The following is a 17,809-nucleotide window of genomic DNA, read 5'->3' on the forward strand; positions in this document are numbered from 1 at the left end:
AAAAATGAGCCTCGAAGGAGCCAAATCTGGCATGTTCCGGGCTGAAACTTCTTCAGCAATTCAACTTGACATACAAGGAGCTTCTTTTACAGCATTCTTGAATTTTTTGAATTATTTAATCCTAGCCCCTGACTCCAGATTTAGTCATTTGGGAATATCAATCAGCCCTACCCTCAGCCTCGCAATTGAAACCATTGCCTGTGTAGCCCTCGTTACAATAGCACTGGTAGCCTGTCTGAGCCGGTACGCAGTATGCGTTCACATCGCATGCGTTGTTATCGCATGGACTTCTCACTGCAGGGGAAAAAACTGGATCACTTAAGTCAACATTGTAAAGATATATATAATGAATATTTAGGTTCAGGTCATCAGAGTTGTAGAAATACTCAGGCATGCGCAACAACCTAGATGTTTCTGAGAGGCACCTTTCAATGACCAACCATTTTTTGCTTTTTTTACTTTAAAGTTTGAATGCAAGACGTGATGAGATCCCATGCTGTTAACTCAGCAGTTTTTTATACGAGGCTTGTGCTCTTACATCAATGCGTACATTCACACTGTAATCTCAGTGTGGTCCCAGAATTACAAAAATTGCAGGCAAGCTTGGGTGGAACTCAAACCCAAGACTTCCTGCTTACTAGTGAAGATGTCTTTTAACCAATCAACCTCTGAGTTTGCCCAGAGGGAGTCGCTGGCCCGAATCCAATACAGCGGCTGGTACCACAGTTAGTCAATGATAATTCTATGCAGTGTCTAGAAGGTATCAAAAAGTGCCAAGTCCTAGAGGGATGGGTTATTCACTACACTGTATTTCTAAAATTGTGAATGTAAGTGACCCTCTCAGACCACACTGTTTTAAGCAAACATTACTCAAGCAAACAACTCCATTGACGGAAAAGCACTCAAATGACGAGAGCAAGCTCTCCGACCCTGAAGACACCTGCAACTATATTGGGGACTAATTGAATTTCCTACCAGGTCTCTCCTCTATTTAAGGCTTGAACAGTTGTTGACTCACTAATAACTCATAAAATGCTCTTGCCAAATTGAATAAATAAAAAGGGGGGGGGCACTACATGTAACGCAGATAAAATGTTAGGATTACAGAAGCCGTATCGGATGACGTGGCTAAGGATGATTGCCGAGGGGGGTTTGGATGAGGGGTGTAAAAGGGAAGGAAGGAAAGCGGGGTCACACTTGAAACTTTCACGGGAAATGCATCGTAGAGTGAGCAGTTAGTAGGTGAACTGATGACAGAATGCATCTAGGCAGTGATTCATCGCTACCAATCTGACCTTGACATCTGAATCCGTCCCCAGTGAATCCGCTGTTGCAGTAGCATTCGTAGCCCGTAGTGGTTTCCACGCACCTCGCATTGGGATCGCACCGATTGCTGGCACAACGATCGACTATGGGAAGGAGGCAAAAACCAACGCAACAATGAAGTTGTCAATTTGCAGTATCAAACTGTCAACTTAAACACTGACTGAATTCTGAGAATGACTTTATACTTCAAGGAAGGATCTAACCTCGACGGTCAACATTGTTGAACAGGAGTTTGGGGCATTTATGACATTCGGGGACAAACATCTTGAAGACCTAAACATGAAAACTTTTCATAATAGAAAACAGCAATCGATGATAAAGACATTGTTCACCCACCTCTACATGTGAAACCATCTCCCTGGTACCCTGCATTACAGGCACACGTGTAGCGGTCCAACTGGGGTATGCAGTAACCATTGATATCACAGGTGTTCTGTGCACAAGGATCACTTACTGGAAATGATTAACAATGCAAACAATCTGTAACCAAGATGGCAGAAATACAGCCTTCCTAGACTAGTGTGGATATTTGACTGGGCTCAATAAATTGAGTCAATGGTTTTGTTTTTGGTTCGAATAGTCTCCCTTAGAATGAGTAAACACGACTCACCGTCTTGATGAATCGTCAAGTTTGTTATCGTGATGAAAATGGGCTTTACATGGGTGAAAAATGAGGGTTCCTGTGTTGTATACATAGTGCTAGATTCTTTTGGGGAGACTTGTGACTCACTTTGCCAGGTTGGGTAATGTTTAAAGATGGGGTGGATTTCTGTAAGAAATTTTGATCTGGGGTAGTCTCTACTCTATAACCCTGCTTTAACACCCAACATCAAAAGGCACCACTGTCATTTATCTGGACAGGACTGAATCCTTACATGTGCACCTCTGGCCATCGCCCTCATAGCCTGGGTTGCATTTACATCGGTAGCCTGACTCTCCGACAGGAAGGCACTGGGCGTTACGGTCACAGTTGTTGTTCAGGCAACGGTCATCAATTTGCTCTATAAACATCCAGAAAATTAGAAGTAGTAATCTAGTGCATACGTGGGACCTTTTAACAAAAGTCCAAAGCTTTTTGAAGTTAGAAAGAGGTCCTTTAATGTTTCCACGGAGGAAGGTTGGCAGCAGGTGTAGTTGGACATGAGCAATCAGTGGTATCAAAGTCCAGTTACAGCAACCGGATGGGGTCAAAAGGTCATGCACGGACTGGATTTGCAAAATGAATTCAAACAATGGACATCCTAAAACACATTTTTGGCCTTGCTTACACAAAATATACTTGACTTGAGCCACTTTGCCAGTACGTGGAATGATTTGTCTGAGGTGTTTATGATTGCATAAGACTGCATCCGAATCTCTTGTCTAGAGCTAGGTCTAGGTCTTCACTCCATTAGAAATGCATGGAGACGCTTAGACAATAGACCCAGCTGTAGCTCTGGAAGCCCGTTTCGGACACGGCCTATGCTTTCCTTCAAATCATTTGACTATTAAACCTGCCATGTTTTCGCATTGCACTGTGGGATGCATTCATAAGTAACCAGCTTGGCAGATGGCTTACATGGGCCAGGCCATGTAGATAAGTGTTAGATGTCATATAAGCATCAAAACACAGTCACAAGTACACGAGTAAGCACACAGGCAGTAACAAATGCACTGATTAAGTACCAGCATTTAAAAATGGAACGACCCCTGACCTGAAGCGGGTGTGACCTTCCCGATCATGGAGAAGCGTAGGATCTTCTCGCCATCCTCGTAGGTCAGATAAGTCTCCGTCAGGCTGACCCTCATAAAGTTGAGGATGTATTCTGTGTCCTCCTCGTCAGCTACGCACTCGTCGTACTCAATGGTCTGGTCCATGGTGAAGGAGATTGTATCATCATTGACCTGCATGGTTCGCTTGGCAAATGTGTGGATCAAGCCTGCGAGCAGAGATTGTGTGGTACAGTAACGTACAAAGTTTTTGCAATAGACGTTATTCCTGTGGGAGCCATTTTCACTCTCATGCCCTGAATCGGTTTGATAAATTGTGAACTGTTGATTACAATGGCACCAGACTATTCTATGACTGGTGTGCATTCCAAGCCTTTCTTTCACTATTTATATACATCTGGCTTATTAAAACACTAAGGTATGGTTAATCACACATATGTCATTCTTTATCGGAGTAGACACATACTGATTTGTTAAGAATTTCATGTTATTTCTTTCGTTCTTACTCGCAGTTTTAAAAATTGAAGAATTAACCTTCATATTCAAATTCAATATGGTTAACCCATGAATAGGGTCTTTGGGTCCATTCCGTATCTGCATCTTTTTGCCATGTTTCGTTCATTGAACACTCACTGCAGTTGAAAGGTACAGACAAGGCCCACTTACAGAAAGGTACCTTTATAGTAAATGTTCAATTACAAGAACGTCTATTTTCCATTCAAGGTAATCCTGACTTCTGTACTAACCATGAAACGGTACCAAAAAAAATCTGATTTGTGGTTTGTCATGTATGCCATACGGTAGATGTCAACTCATATGGCTGTGTAAACATTGCCATCACAAAGTTTCTTTGGTTTCTTCACAAAAATCAAATAACCAAAATAAGCAATTAGATGGCGATTGTTTTAGATGAACACAAAAATTCATCAAATTATAACATTTCTCTGAGACTTTTGGAGTTTTACCAGTAGTGCTATGTATTGCCAGCTTTCTGCTCTATCCAATGACATTCAAATCTTGGAACTCAACATTTTGTTTTGCTCTCACTTCGTATTTGACTTCAAGAACTGATGTGCATTATTATTACATGCACCTCGGTACCTGTACTTCAGGCAAAATACAAAAGCAAAATCACTTTGAGGTGACAAAAATTTGCAGCAAAATTTCCTTGAGCTTAAACATGTTTGATTTCTGCAAATGTGCAGCACGAATATTTTATCTGATGCCAAAAATTCACATTCCATGTTGCCTTCCGTGCCAACTATTACCTGGCCTTAAGGCTGCCGGTAGGTGCTAACAGTAACATGCAAATCTATAGGAGTGACTACAGTTCCAAGTTAGTGACGTCCATGGAGGTGTGTATCAATCCAAGCCATTATTCTGGACGCAGCCTCAGACTTACCGATTCGATGCCGGCTGTATTCCTCTTTGTGATCATCTACAAAGATGTAGTCAGATGGCAGGATCTCAGGCACATTGCCGTTCCAATTGGCAATGACTCGGATATAACCATCCTCATCCACACCTGAATCATACAAAATCATTATCAGAAATCCATAAAGATTTTAACAGAAATCAACGCGCATTACATGAACTCTACATAATACAGATTTTAATAGCCACACAGGCTTTTTAGCTGGTACAAATGCCACATACCCGTTAATGTCAAGAGTTCAGATCAGCATGGAAAATATTTGCTCAGCAAAAATGCGTTACCAGCCAATATGACTTGTTGCAAATTGCTCACGACTGGTTCTCCGCTAGTGCTTCCTTGGCACACAAATCTGCTGGACCCTGATTTCTGTTCTAATATTTTCTAAGGAGTGTGAATCAGTGAACCAGTAGCACACCTTGGAACTCCTGCGTGATCAGCATCTGCTCTCCAGTGCTGAAGGTGATGTTCAACGTCTGCCTGAACTTGCCACCTGGAAGACAGGAATCATGTACATACATCACAGCAAGATTTATTCATCATACAAACTTTATGGACTGTGCTTTGACACATTGGCAATTATTGACGAGTAGAAAGACTGGTGTTTTCATATGGGGTACACTAGTTTTAATGATCATTTTCACCAGCGCTTAAAGACAACAATGCTACTGTGGTTGATAAATGGAAATAAATAACATCCCTCTCAACTTATTTTTCACTGTTGTCAACTTTTTGAACAGAGGTGATTTCTTGGGAAACAGGTGGGTCCACGCGTAAGGTGTGGCACACTTTAAAACACACCCTCTGCCCCTAAAACCCACACAGCTTACAATCGGTCTGGGCCGACATGAGTAAGAGGCACAGCAAGTTAAAGAGGTGCTCCAACAATACTTGGCGGAGTGGTTTACTGTAATTTCCTGGAACAGTGAAGCCAACCGGTTTACAGAAAATGTAACCAATCCATAGCACTATTTTCAGAAAGGCAAGCACTTCATTCCACACTTTCACTCAAGAGAAAAACACCTTGTACAAAGTTGACGACAGAATGACAAACAGGACACACACCACAGCTCCCCTACTGTAAACCCCTCAGGATTTGCCAGTGTGGCAGGGCCAAGTCTCACTTGTGATTCTCATGTACTCTTTAGTGTTTAAAGTATGAGAGTTTCTCAGTAACAAGACAATCAGGTTGGTATTTAATAGTTTAACCCCAACACTCCTCAGTCCTCCAACAGGTGAAGGATTGAGGAGGGTTAGGGTTAACCCCTCTCCTTTCCTGGTAGCGTGATCCCCCGTTTTCCTTGGCCCCCAAGTTCCCCACTGATAGTTGCCTCATGGTCAAGCCACACAGCAAATCAGCAGTGAAGTCTGGACATGTTCCATATGTTCATCTTTCACCCTCTTGAGTGGAGTGCCCTGCTTGTGTTTTGTCTTCTGAGGTCATTGATTTCTTGTCAGTGTGTACTTGAAAGGCCATTTTTACATACTGTGTTAGTTTTACTTTTGGGCTTTAAGTTTTTAGGTTCTCCCTTTCTAAGATTCTGATTGTAGTCAATTTTATTGGTTTTCATTGGAGATTTACGGTGGTTGATTTTCATCTGGTTGTTTTTGTAAGTAAATTCTCTTTGCCTTTTTTGTTTTAAAACGTAGAAAAGCAGGCTCTGCAGTCGCTACTGTTTTGGTTCCCTGTGACCCTACCCTTCAAAGATCCTTGGTTAGTGTTTTTGTTTTGCTTGCTTGCTTGTTTGTTTGTTTGTTGGGGTGTTGGGTTGTTTGTTTGTTTGTTGGGTTGTTTGTTGGGTTGTTGGGGTTGTTTGTTTGTTTGTTGGGGTGTTTGTTTGTTTGTTTGTCGGGGTGTTTGTTTGTTGGGGTGTTGGGTTGTTTGTTTGTTTTTTAAGTAATATTCGTTACCAGCACCTACCTGTCAGCATGAACCCGTTGAGTCCTTTGCCACTGGGCAAGGCAAAGAGCCAGCCCATGATCTCGGCCATAGGGGTGATGGTCTGCAGGGAGTAGCTGATCTCAGGTGGCAGGGGACTGACGGCAGTGTAGGTCCGGGCTTCGCTCAGGATGATGAAGGAATGAAGATTGGCGTTGCTGAAGGACTGACCATTCACCGTACCGGACACCAGACCGTTCAAGCGCTGTCTACCCTCTTAAAGAGGACCAGAATGGGAAGAGATTTTGGGTTGAAGTTGAACTGAAGCCAAATCTGTCAAATGGACTTTACATGCGAGGAGGACTGATTTGAAAAAGTACAACAGATTGTACAGGAAACCAATTTTAACCCCAATCATCCCAGATCCTTCAAAATTAATCAGGAGGTTCAGCAGATATCTGCAACATTTAAGAAGACAGAGTCCAGCCTCTATCACTTTGCATGTAACTTTACATGCTTAGTATGAGTTGAAATACAAAGTATATGTCGTTGGGTTCCTACAGTGCAGTCAATTTTGGTGGTTTCAGAAAGGTCCCTACAACAAATGCCCAAGGAGACAGTTAAGGAAGTGGTACTAAGTGTGAAAGATATGAACAGATACAAAGGAGCATCTGTGCTCCAAATATAGTCCTGCCCCTACTTACGCGGGTCAAGGCATGCCTGTCCGTTGCCAAAGAGTGTGGGCGGGCAGACACAGCAGTAGCCATCAGAGAACTTCTGGCAGGTGGCCTGTGGGTGACAGGTGTCACAGACGGCCCCAGAGTCTGGACTGAGGCCTTCGCCAACATTGAAGTCGACGTCGAATCTACCGGCTAGGAAAGAGAGACAAAAGTTGACGGATTTCATGAAAATGAGTCATCAGTAAACTTCATCCTCCAACTCCAGTTGTCCAATCATTCCCGCTTCCCTTCCTTGTTTTTTAATTTTTATTTTTTGAGGAAGGATGGATTGCTTATTCAGATTTACACATGAGAAAACAAGGCAAATAAATACATGGAACCGTTTTGGGTAGGAAAAGAAGGACTTATTATCACACAGAATATCACCGTAAACTGCCACCTGCTATTAACCCTAACACTCCTCAGTCCTCCAACAGGTGAAGGATTGAGGAGGGTTAGGGTTAATTCTCTCTAATCTCTCTAAATGCCAATCTTACCATGCAAATGTTCAAGCTGTATACCAAACAATGTACTACCAATAAAAACAAACCAAGTTTTTTAATGCATAGATATACGTAATATCTTAAAATATTTTGTTTACATCGGATATGTCCATTTTACTCAATGGACAAACTGGTATGGCCCTGGGAAAAAAATTACCTCCAGCACCACCTCCAGTGGACGGCTGAGATCCATCTGCCCCTCCCCCGCCCACCTGTCCACCTGTGGCTTCCCCCCCTGCCCCGACGTCAACGGACCCCCCTCCCACCGTTACTACGGTGGCAGACGAAGAGGATGATGACCCCCTGGTGACACTAGTCGCCTTCCCAGTCCCGTCACCGACGACAATGGTAAAGGACGAACCACCTCCCCCGTCAGTGGATCCTCCCGCTCCCTGTCCGTCAGAGCCACCGGCTGATCCTCCTAAGGCAAACATATGGAGCAGGTAAATTTTAAAACACTCATTCACCACTCATCTTGATGTCTTGCTTTCAAACTGTTCCCCTCGATGGGAAAACTGGGAATATTTACAAGCCTTGGTTGGTATCCTGAGCAACCATTAAGAAAAAAGTTGCATTAAGCCGTGAATAAAGAAATTAGCAGCTGCAAAGATTGTTTCAGCTCAAACTGTTACTAACATTTAAAATTTACAAGCTGGACCCTTGATGGCTGAATTCCCCTTTATCTCCAAACCAGAAAATCCCTTCCCTTCTCCTTAAAGCAATAAGCCATCTTTGGTTATTATCAGTGAAACTGTACGTAAGAAGGACACAGCAATCCACCCAAGTAATAACAACCAGCACGAGCCACAGCATCCATGATCGCATACAACTTATAGTTTATATATCACAACATTGACAATTTTGATTCACGATGAAGAGGCCAATTACAGCGCAAAAAGGTATTCAGAATTCTTGTAATTTTCCTCTCGTATCACACAGAAATACATGTACGCCAATCCAAGCGTACTTCCTGAGGTCAAAGGGTCACTGACTTTAAAAGGCCAGCAATCGGACTGAAAATTAGGCTGTGTCCGAATTACTTGGCTGCGGCTTGAAAATGCACACAACTGTATGGGAAGTGGCTACTGCCATTGAGGTAGACTTGTGTGTAAATGTCAAGCCACAGCCGAGTAATTCCAACAGGACCCTAAAGCTTCTTCTTGCCAACCTGACACAAGCAATCACATGATGATGTCCAGCAGTGGGGTAAGGATATGCTTGAAATGACCCAGGCATTTATTTTCAATATTACTCTAGGTTTTGATGACCCTATGAAGACAGGTTACAAGCACTTGAAGGCCAGATAAATGTGACACTACTATTTGGCCCTAAGCAAAAAGGATAATTTATTTCTGCAAGTACATGTAAATGGCTGCCTGGTTTCCAAACTTGCTTATGGGCACTCCACACAGTATCCAGTGGCCAAACACTGTGTGCAACTTGCTGGGTGTCCAAATGAACACACCTTAAATATGCCAGCCACAAATGCAAAGGCAAACATCTGGGCAGCAGCAATAACCATTACATCATGAATGTCGCACAGACCTCCCTTCAAAAAAAAAAAACATCAATCCAAAACTCATTCCTTGTTTGTGCAATGAAACCATGATATTATTGCCAGTTCTGAGTCTGACTCAGATCCTTTCGATTTATTTTCATTACCGACTCATTATGTACTTTCATTTTCAGTTTCCTTCCTTCAAACTCTTAATTAAATCAATTCAAGTTCCTTCTATGATTACTTGCTTCATGTTAATGAGCAATAGATGCAAGAATGAATCGATGAATCAAACCAGACAGGAAAACCAATCAAGTACCTGTTGATCCTCCGCCTTGTAAAGTGAATGTGGATGAACCACCACCGCCAGTTGCTCCACCACTGACCACCCCACCGCTTGCTGATCCACTGGCACCTGTGTTGATTACAGAGCCCTGGCTGTCGATGATGGGCTTGGCAAAGCCTCTGGTGCCCAAGTTGGCCCCGCCAACCTGCCAGGCCCACATTCCGCTCTTGCCCACATTAGTAAAGCTGGAAATGCAGAAGGAAACATGTACACAACTGTTTTTAATGGAATAATAACTCTTCAAACTTTCACAAGGCTTGAAACGAGACTCCACCACAGACTTTTTATGTCAGAAATTGAAACATGTGATGCACAAAAAGGAACCCTTTACAAAATGTGTCATAACAACCAATTTCCACAAAGGTTCTCTAAGGAGTACTTTCTTGTTTCGCTGTCCAGAAAATGTGTCAGAAAAAAAAGGAGGATTACTTTCGGATATTAAGGAACGTAAGAAAATCATTTGGGCCGTGTTGTTTAGACAAAACTAGTCGGAAAGTGATTTTTTACAAGCTGAATTCCAACAAAGTTTGGTTTGGAAACTGTAACATGAAATTTTACAAAGGACATGTGCAGCTGCACTTCTGAGAACAAGATCTCGTGGTTTTAACTTCACATACATTGTACCTGTTATCCTAGTTAGGGATTGAACGGGATAGTCCCTAAGCACACACTGCCATCTCACTGCTACATGTATTTCAAAATACTGGTCCAACTATTCTGAGCTCTCCTAATTCACATAACAGATAACTATTCCCTGAAATTGTGACATGAATCACTCACTCACCGCTTGCCCTCAATTACATCTATACAATGGCTCTATGACCACCACTGAGGGCCAACACATCAGAAACAGATCTTTTTACCCTTTGGCTTAGCAGTACCAGAGCTTTGGTTTCAGAGAACTCGGCAAATACCAGTTGCTACCATGCAAACCATACTCCCACTGGAGCTGTTCTGGGAGATGAACTTAATGACTACATGCCGCAATGGCTGTTTCTTTTCCAAACCTAAACAACATCAACAAGGACCTGTTCCCATTGGACTATCATGGCCCTTGCTCACACGATGTTAGAAACTTGTCTGCCTTGCCGGTTTTACACCAAGGTCACAGTTTAAAGAAGAAGAAATGTTACTGCTCCCACTGGATTGAATTACAGGATTCTTACAGGAAATCTCACAAGTTTAAAGCCTAAAATGTTAACAAGAACAGCCCTTTCCCAACAGCTTTCAACCTCATTTGTGTCATCATTAATGTCAGCAATGAATTGTGATCGTCTCCTTTTATTTCTACTCAACAAAGATTGCTAAAAGAAAAGTGGGTTGGGCTACGTTGTAATTCAGTGAGTTAAAAGCCCAGGGGTACAATGCTCATAAGCAGGTGGAACACAGACATTACATGGCTACTCGACCAATAGGTACTGTGATTTGCTAAATGCATTCGAACATGAAGCTAAACAATGCAGCTGTGAATGCGGTGCCACTGCAACTCTATGTATGGTGGATTAGTCTATACATTGCCAAGCCTGAATTTCCTTATATTTCTATTTGATGGGAAAAAAAACCTTGACGAGAGGGAGGGTGGAGGAATAGGGTTGAGAAAGTATAACATTGGTTTATGTACCGTACCTTGAGACATGACCCCCGATGGTCAAATGTGATCCTTCCCCGTTACTGAAACCAACGACGCGGTAGTCGTTGGTAGCAGCTCGGTTTGTATCATCATAGATGAAGAAGACAAAGGTTTGGTCGCCATCTGATGGAATAACGAGTTGGAAGGTGACAGTCTAGGGAGATATAAAGACACAATATATTTAAAACAACAAAATTCCTCTCAACGGTCAAAGCTACCTTAACAACTACATGTACACAAAATACATTTGGTATGTACTTATAAAAATGGGGATTTTTGCTTTGCTTTTCATAATCACATACAGACTTAAATTGCTTCTGAACTGTATCACTTTCTTCCTATGCCAGTGTATGTGTGTGTTTGCTTTGACATATTTGATATCACATAATATTCTGACTCAATGCAAATCAAACAAATCACCGAACCCCATTTTTGTGCCTAAGGTAATTTGTAACCAACCATTCCAAAACCAGGCTTCCATGGGCAATTTTTTCTCTTTGACAATTCCCCTCTTTCAGGGTCAATTTTCATACTTCAAAGTGATCCAAAGTAAGAAATTGTTTTCCTTTGCAGAAAGTTTTGCAGTTTCAGAGAGTGAAAGCTGTTGAATTCCTATTATTCGTAATTCTTGGAATGGTAACATCTGATCACTTCTCAGTAACATTCAGGTTTCTTAGCATGACAAATTCATGAAATCTGTCTGAAGCAAGGAACTGCCAACCTTGCCCTCGTCTTTGAACCTCAAACTGTCCCAGGTGGCTAACGTCAGAGACCTCGCCTGGAAGCCCGTCCTCCCAAAGAACTGGCTGACATCCCGAGACGCTCTGTTGAGGACCTCGGTCCTAAAGGCTTCTCGATAGAACACAGTGCCTCCGTCACTACAAGACAGCCCAGCATAAAGACAAAATGGCTTGAATTTTGGAACAGAGTGCGCATGTCATAATGTGTAAAAGGAACACAAACACGAATGTGCATGAATCGGTAATACTGGTAGGTTGTACATGGAACTAGTACATATCTGATGAGGTCATAACCTTTTCTTGAGAGAAAAGCCAAAGTGAGTACTGGCACCCTCAATGACATTTCCGTGTAACTGACATGCCAGCTCATTATACTCATGGTCAAAATGAGATCGGTACTATAATGTATGTACTGATATTTTTGGAAACATCTGCAAGCAATTCAAGCAACCTCTTCAATGATCATCTCCACCAGCAAAACGGAGTGCATGTGCATCCTTCAGAGCCCCAAGCTTCTCAAAGTCCTTCTTAAAATAAGTTCAATATGTTTCGTGGATGTTCATGTAGTTAAAGGGCACATGACTTGCATGCTTTATGCTGACTCCTTGAATGAACTACAGGGACTCAACAGTACATGTGTTTTCCTACTTACTGAAAGTCTTTTTAATGAGGTTAGTGTTCAAGGTTTCCTATTTTAGTGATACATCCGAAAGTTAATTAAGGGAACAAGATAGGGTGATTGGACTTCCATTTTTATAAGATTTTTTCAAGTCACATCGAGTATTCTGGTGTACTTTTTACAATACCTTGAAAGGTTAGGATCTTCACCAAAGAATTTTAATGAATTCTAAATGTTGCCAACCAATTTTTACTTTGTACACACTGCTAGACCATTTGCATGTAGAAAATTAATACTGTACACAAACACTACTTCAGATCAAAGAGTCTGCAGAACTACAATGGTTCTTATGGGTTTTCGCTCTTTTTAGTTTTGCTTCTATTGGTTTAGTCAGAATAAAAGTGTGAACAACTTTGTTTCAGGTAGGCCTACGTGTATTTAAAACCTTATGCTATTTCTTGTCACCTTGAGACAGTAGCTACACATGTACATGTATATCTGTCCCTATGTGAAGTGAAGACACAATACAGGACCTGTTACTGTATGACCACATTATAAATTCAAAACATGCTGTAACTGAAATCCTCGAAAATAGAAATATATCCAAAACCACACATACGAGTACAATGCTCATGTCTCCACGTACCAGTACACAGAGAGGAACAAACAACGTACAGACAATTCTTTTCTAGAATCCTATTCACGTTTCCCCAAAAGACTCCCAAACATCCCAAACCACTGCACATTCAGCAAACTGTACAGAAGACTTGTGGTTTGTGTAAAAGTTGTATTTGCCCCCGAGGGAAATCTGCCCATACAGCTCCACATGACCTCAGATATGAAATATGCCAACTAGATCACTACAATGCCTCCCGCTTGCTGGACTGAAATAAGAGAGTTTCTGTTACAAGGCCTACCCATGTATATTATTTTAAAGGGACCTTCAAAATGTAACAGTTACAAGCAGCAGCTGTACATTACTGGACCACAAAAGCACCATACATGGACACTTTACGTGTCATGTACATGTACATGTATATTGTTCATGCCCTAGGATCAGACCTACAGGTACCATACAGGGTTGGGCACAGCACCCATAAAGCAGTTGAAAAGACTGTGGCCTTTGGCATAATTAACCTTGGGGGCTCCAGTGAAAATCCTCTGTTGCTGTCTGAACCCTGAGGCTAAATCAGATGCATGTGCCAGTTCTTACTTGGCAGGCCCAAGTGAAGACAAATGCAAATCTGTGACGTCAGGTCAAATATTCACACTGCAAATTTGGAAAAGTGAACACATTCTAACTTCAACAAAATTTTGCTGCAAATCTTTCACGGCATCAAATTTGCTTCGCATTCACATTTGCCTTTAGTATGAACCAGCCTTAAGAACTTAGTGAATCAAAACTAAGTGACCTCATCTGCTCATCACATGTTGATGTTTGATTACACAACAACTGGCAAGAAAAATTGTATTTACTATTTAGCTCTGCGTAAGAAAGTCAAACTCCAGCAAAAATGTCTATCTACCTTCCACCTTCTATCATCGAAATATTTGGCTGTTTGACATCTTACACAATGTCGTCTATTCAACGGCAAAACAACAAAATGTCCACAATTTTGGTTGCCATTAGCCTAGGGTGTAATTATGCACCTCACTGGAATAACAAACTCAACCACAATTCTGTTGATCTACCTGGTGTTGTAGTCAGCACCAAATGGGGCAATTGTTTCCACCTGGCTGTTCTTCAGCGAAACGCCAAATGTGTAAGGGGCCTGGCCTTCCACTGGCACAGGGGCAAATGTCACCAAACCATCTGTGTTCACCTGAAAGTAAAGATGAAAGATACATTGACACACTTCATTCGATCAGGAGGGGGCAAGCCTTACTCTAAATCTAAATGTTAATCTATTTGTTATCTAAAATTCAACATTAAACAGAGAAAGAGGCAGAGGTGTTCTTCAAAAAGAAATGGAAGTTAAACCAGACAGCAACACTTGCCATACAAAACATAAAATCCCCTTTTCTCTGTGGAAGCTTTGCAATTCCCGAACATAAACACTACAGGTTGCAAAGGTTTGTTTTCTTGAAATCACATTTCCCCCGCACTGGTGACTCAAACGTCAATCCACAACGTGAAGTCTGATAATAAAAAAAATAGGAAGTGATCATTATCGATTTCATCACCTCCTAATAACGTCACAAGTCTCCAAGCCGATGGATTACACATAACATAGATATATTTCTGTCATTAGAGCAGAATGCGATAAGAACAACATACAACATGCGCCTGACACCCTAGACACAAAGTAAAGACTGTGGATACCTCCAAGTGCTGGATTTCCTCAAGTCCACTTGCAAGCTAAGATCGGTGTTGGTATTTTGGGGATCAGACGTTACAGCCGATGAGATCAGAGGGCCCATGATGGCACTGGGGGAGGCCGATCAGGTTGCAGGAACAAGACTACCCAATCAGTACATTTTTCTGTGCATCAGTACAACTCCAGATCCCCGGGGGAAGGGATTGTGCATTGGTTTTTATGTGAGAATGTTTGCATGTGAAATAAACAGACAAGTGATCTCTGTCTTCTAACCTTTCGGTTTTGGTTTGTGTTTATGACGTGTCATCTTGGTAGGGTGCTATCCAGAGAGGGAAAAAGCACCTGCTCTTACATGAAGCATGCAAGGGTATGACCTATCACGCAGGCATATGCTTGCTCATAACATGAAAAAGAAATTCCAGTCATCAACAAAATAGGCTGTTAGAAATGTTGGCCATGCACTGTACCAGTATGTACATGTACAGGCACATGGAATTTGGCACTGACTTCCCGGATGAAAAGACTGAGCCTCCTGTCATTCTTCACCCCACCCCCCACATTCTCCAATCCCCTCCCCTCAAAAAAACTTTGAGGAAAAGGTGGCTATCCACATTTTCAGAGTAACTGAAGTACATGAATCAGTGTAAGGACAGTCTTCTAGAGAGAAGGATTACGTTATTTCATTATAAAGCTTGTTACCATCTGTACTTCTGAAATTAATGGGAAACTAGGAGACATGCACCAGTACCTGTTATTCCAATTTTTTTCGTTTTTGTTTAATGATTCCATTCGCAAATTACTAACAATTGTCAGCTCAGCAAAAGAATAGCAAATTCTACGTTCACGGAATTGCAAGTGCATCTAGAGGCATGTGTCACACACTGAATCACAAAATTTGACTTTCTTTATCAAATAAACACTCAATGATATCAGAAAGCCAACAGAAAGAATCAATCCCAAGCTTTGTCTGTTAGGGGTTACGCTGCAATATAGGGCCTATATAACATTACATGTGCAGGTATAGCAATTGAAAAAAACGGTTAATAAGAACACAAAAATCTCAACTGTGAGCAGACCTGTGGTTTATGGAAGTCATAAACAGTGCACACACCTCACTTGTTGTACATGTACATATATACATGTACACACATGCTCTGCACATGTGCAAGTATTTCAATCAGACTGTAACCCAATACTACATTGTCATAAATCTTGGGTCAATATTTGCCCAACTAAACCACAGCCAACCTATCAAGTTGAAATAGTTGACCTCCAACCAGTGATAGGCATGACTAAGGTTACCTAGGACAGAAACCAAATTAAACCAGCCCAAATATAGGAATAGGCACCTAGGTTTAATTGGCTGGGTGTGACCCTCAAACAGAAAGTTAAAAAGAGTGAAATGAATAAATAAATAAGACGTAAAACATCAGGAAAGTAAAACATCACAAACAAATACTAACTTTTATATGCCTACATTCAAAAGGCCAACTGGCAATACATGTACATACATAGTGGTAACCACATTATGCACATTACCTGCAGACAAATGAATATGTCTACAGACATGCCAATGTTGGCTTTATATTTCAGATAACTTTTGCATTTATTTATACATGCATGATATTTTGAGTGTAACTTACGAAGGTCTTCTTCAGTGCACAAGTTGAAGTTCTAATGCCCGTTTAGAATAACGGTATTACCTGAATTACACAACTTTAGTGTCGTTTTGTGGGGTTGTGGGCAGGAAAGGAAAAAAGTTTGGTTGAGCTGGCTTGCGTAGCATAGTGGGCACAGAAGATAAGTATTGTGGATGTTCTTGGTTCAAATCCCAAAGTGTATTTTTTTTCTTTTTCTTTTGCAAGTTCTTTCAGGTTGGACAAGATCAAGCTGATAGGTTATTATGTTTACAGCCCAAGTTTGTAGTTCTGACATTAAATTTTAGTTGAGGAACAAAAGCTTGATTCAATGCATTCTCGATCAGGTAAGACTGGTACCAAAATGTGTTTCGGCTGAACAGGGTTATTTCTTTGTAAAAAAAACACTTGATTAACAGTGATGGGTAGTCAGATAAGGTGTTCCAATTTGGATCATACAATGCACAAAGATTCAGCTTACACCAAAAGTGAAACACAGGTTCCATTTTGTACCGGCTGGTTGAACATCTATCATTTACGATATCACACCAGTAAATCTAATGATCCATTCTGTTACCACTGGTCTGATATAATTGTTTTTTTATTTTTTATTTTATTTTAATACAGATCATCAGAATTCCTGTACTGTATAGGCCTATGCACTGTAAAAATCAATTTACAAGGAATCCAATCAGTATTTATTAAATATAATGAACCTCTTATTTAATATAATGCCCATGCAGTGTACATGTACATGTATTCACCTTTTTGCACCTGCTAGAACGACAAATTGCTACTGGAGATATTCTCAATTTCCAGAAGGCTGCCCACTTGGAGACGGCCAAGAATAAATAAAAGGCGGTTCTGTAATTCACAGACCTTTGGCATACAGAGTTATCTGAAAAATCAATAGTCTATCTGAAATTGTCTACAAGATTAAGGGTGATTCTTGGCAACCAATCGATCTCAAATAAAATCATGCATGATAACGTAAATGTCCACATAAGCAAAATGGATCATTCGTGTCAATTATACATGCTTTTGGATGTGAAATGAATATGAATTATACACGTACACTGTACATATGTACATGTACAGTGTAGCATACAACAGGTATGTAGGCCTACACGTATGTATGTAGTTCATCTTTGAGAGTCTAGGAGTGTGGAGAGTTTTAAGACCGGGCTGAAGGCGCACCTTTTTTGTTTTAAGCTAATGAATATTTCCATATTCATAAGCAGAACTATGATGTCATCCAAGGCGCTGAATTTCCGTGTTGCACTGATTTGTGCACAGGAAATTTCTAGATTTTTTAACTACTGCAATAGCAGATTTTATTTTCTTTGGCAATTTATTGCTGTGTAAGTATATGACGATAATCAAGCAAAAATTCTTTTCATAGAAATGTTCCTAGATAGCAAATTTGGGATTCACAATTTAAACATGAAAACA

The 17,809-nt window shown here is 41.1% G+C and overlaps 1 protein-coding gene across 10 annotated transcripts in view; it reads right to left on the minus strand.

Annotated features, from left to right (window-relative positions):
* Nucleotides 1-17,809, minus strand: part of LOC110974148 (uncharacterized) — a 51,105-nt gene that overhangs the window by 20,620 nt on the left and 12,676 nt on the right. For 7 of the 10 annotated variants that reach the window (XM_087135630.1, XM_087135604.1, XM_087135624.1 and 4 more), the window contains exons 2-15: nucleotides 14,095-14,225; nucleotides 11,765-11,921; nucleotides 11,040-11,197; nucleotides 9,387-9,598; nucleotides 7,727-7,990; nucleotides 7,052-7,219; nucleotides 6,390-6,623; nucleotides 4,887-4,961; nucleotides 4,439-4,561; nucleotides 3,021-3,245; nucleotides 2,202-2,327; nucleotides 1,663-1,779; nucleotides 1,296-1,409; nucleotides 172-294 (exon numbers count right to left, since the gene is read on the minus strand). In XM_087135630.1, coding sequence (XP_086991756.1) covers nucleotides 172-294; nucleotides 1,296-1,409; nucleotides 1,663-1,779; nucleotides 2,202-2,327; nucleotides 3,021-3,245; nucleotides 4,439-4,561; nucleotides 4,887-4,961; nucleotides 6,390-6,623; nucleotides 7,052-7,219; nucleotides 7,727-7,990; nucleotides 9,387-9,598; nucleotides 11,040-11,197; nucleotides 11,765-11,921; nucleotides 14,095-14,225 — 2,227 coding nt within the window. The remainder of the gene's footprint in view (nucleotides 1-171; nucleotides 295-1,295; nucleotides 1,410-1,662; nucleotides 1,780-2,201; nucleotides 2,328-3,020; nucleotides 3,246-4,438; nucleotides 4,562-4,886; nucleotides 4,962-6,389; nucleotides 6,624-7,051; nucleotides 7,220-7,726; nucleotides 7,991-9,386; nucleotides 9,599-11,039; nucleotides 11,198-11,764; nucleotides 11,922-14,094; nucleotides 14,226-17,809) is intronic. The other 3 variants (XM_087135640.1, XM_087135631.1, XM_087135617.1) reach the window with 1 other exon arrangement.

This window comes from Acanthaster planci, linkage group LG01 (genome assembly GCF_054643075.1).
Source record: "Acanthaster planci isolate LZ-2023a linkage group LG01, COTS_SCS, whole genome shotgun sequence".
Lineage (NCBI taxonomy): Eukaryota > Metazoa > Echinodermata > Asteroidea > Valvatida > Acanthasteridae > Acanthaster > Acanthaster planci.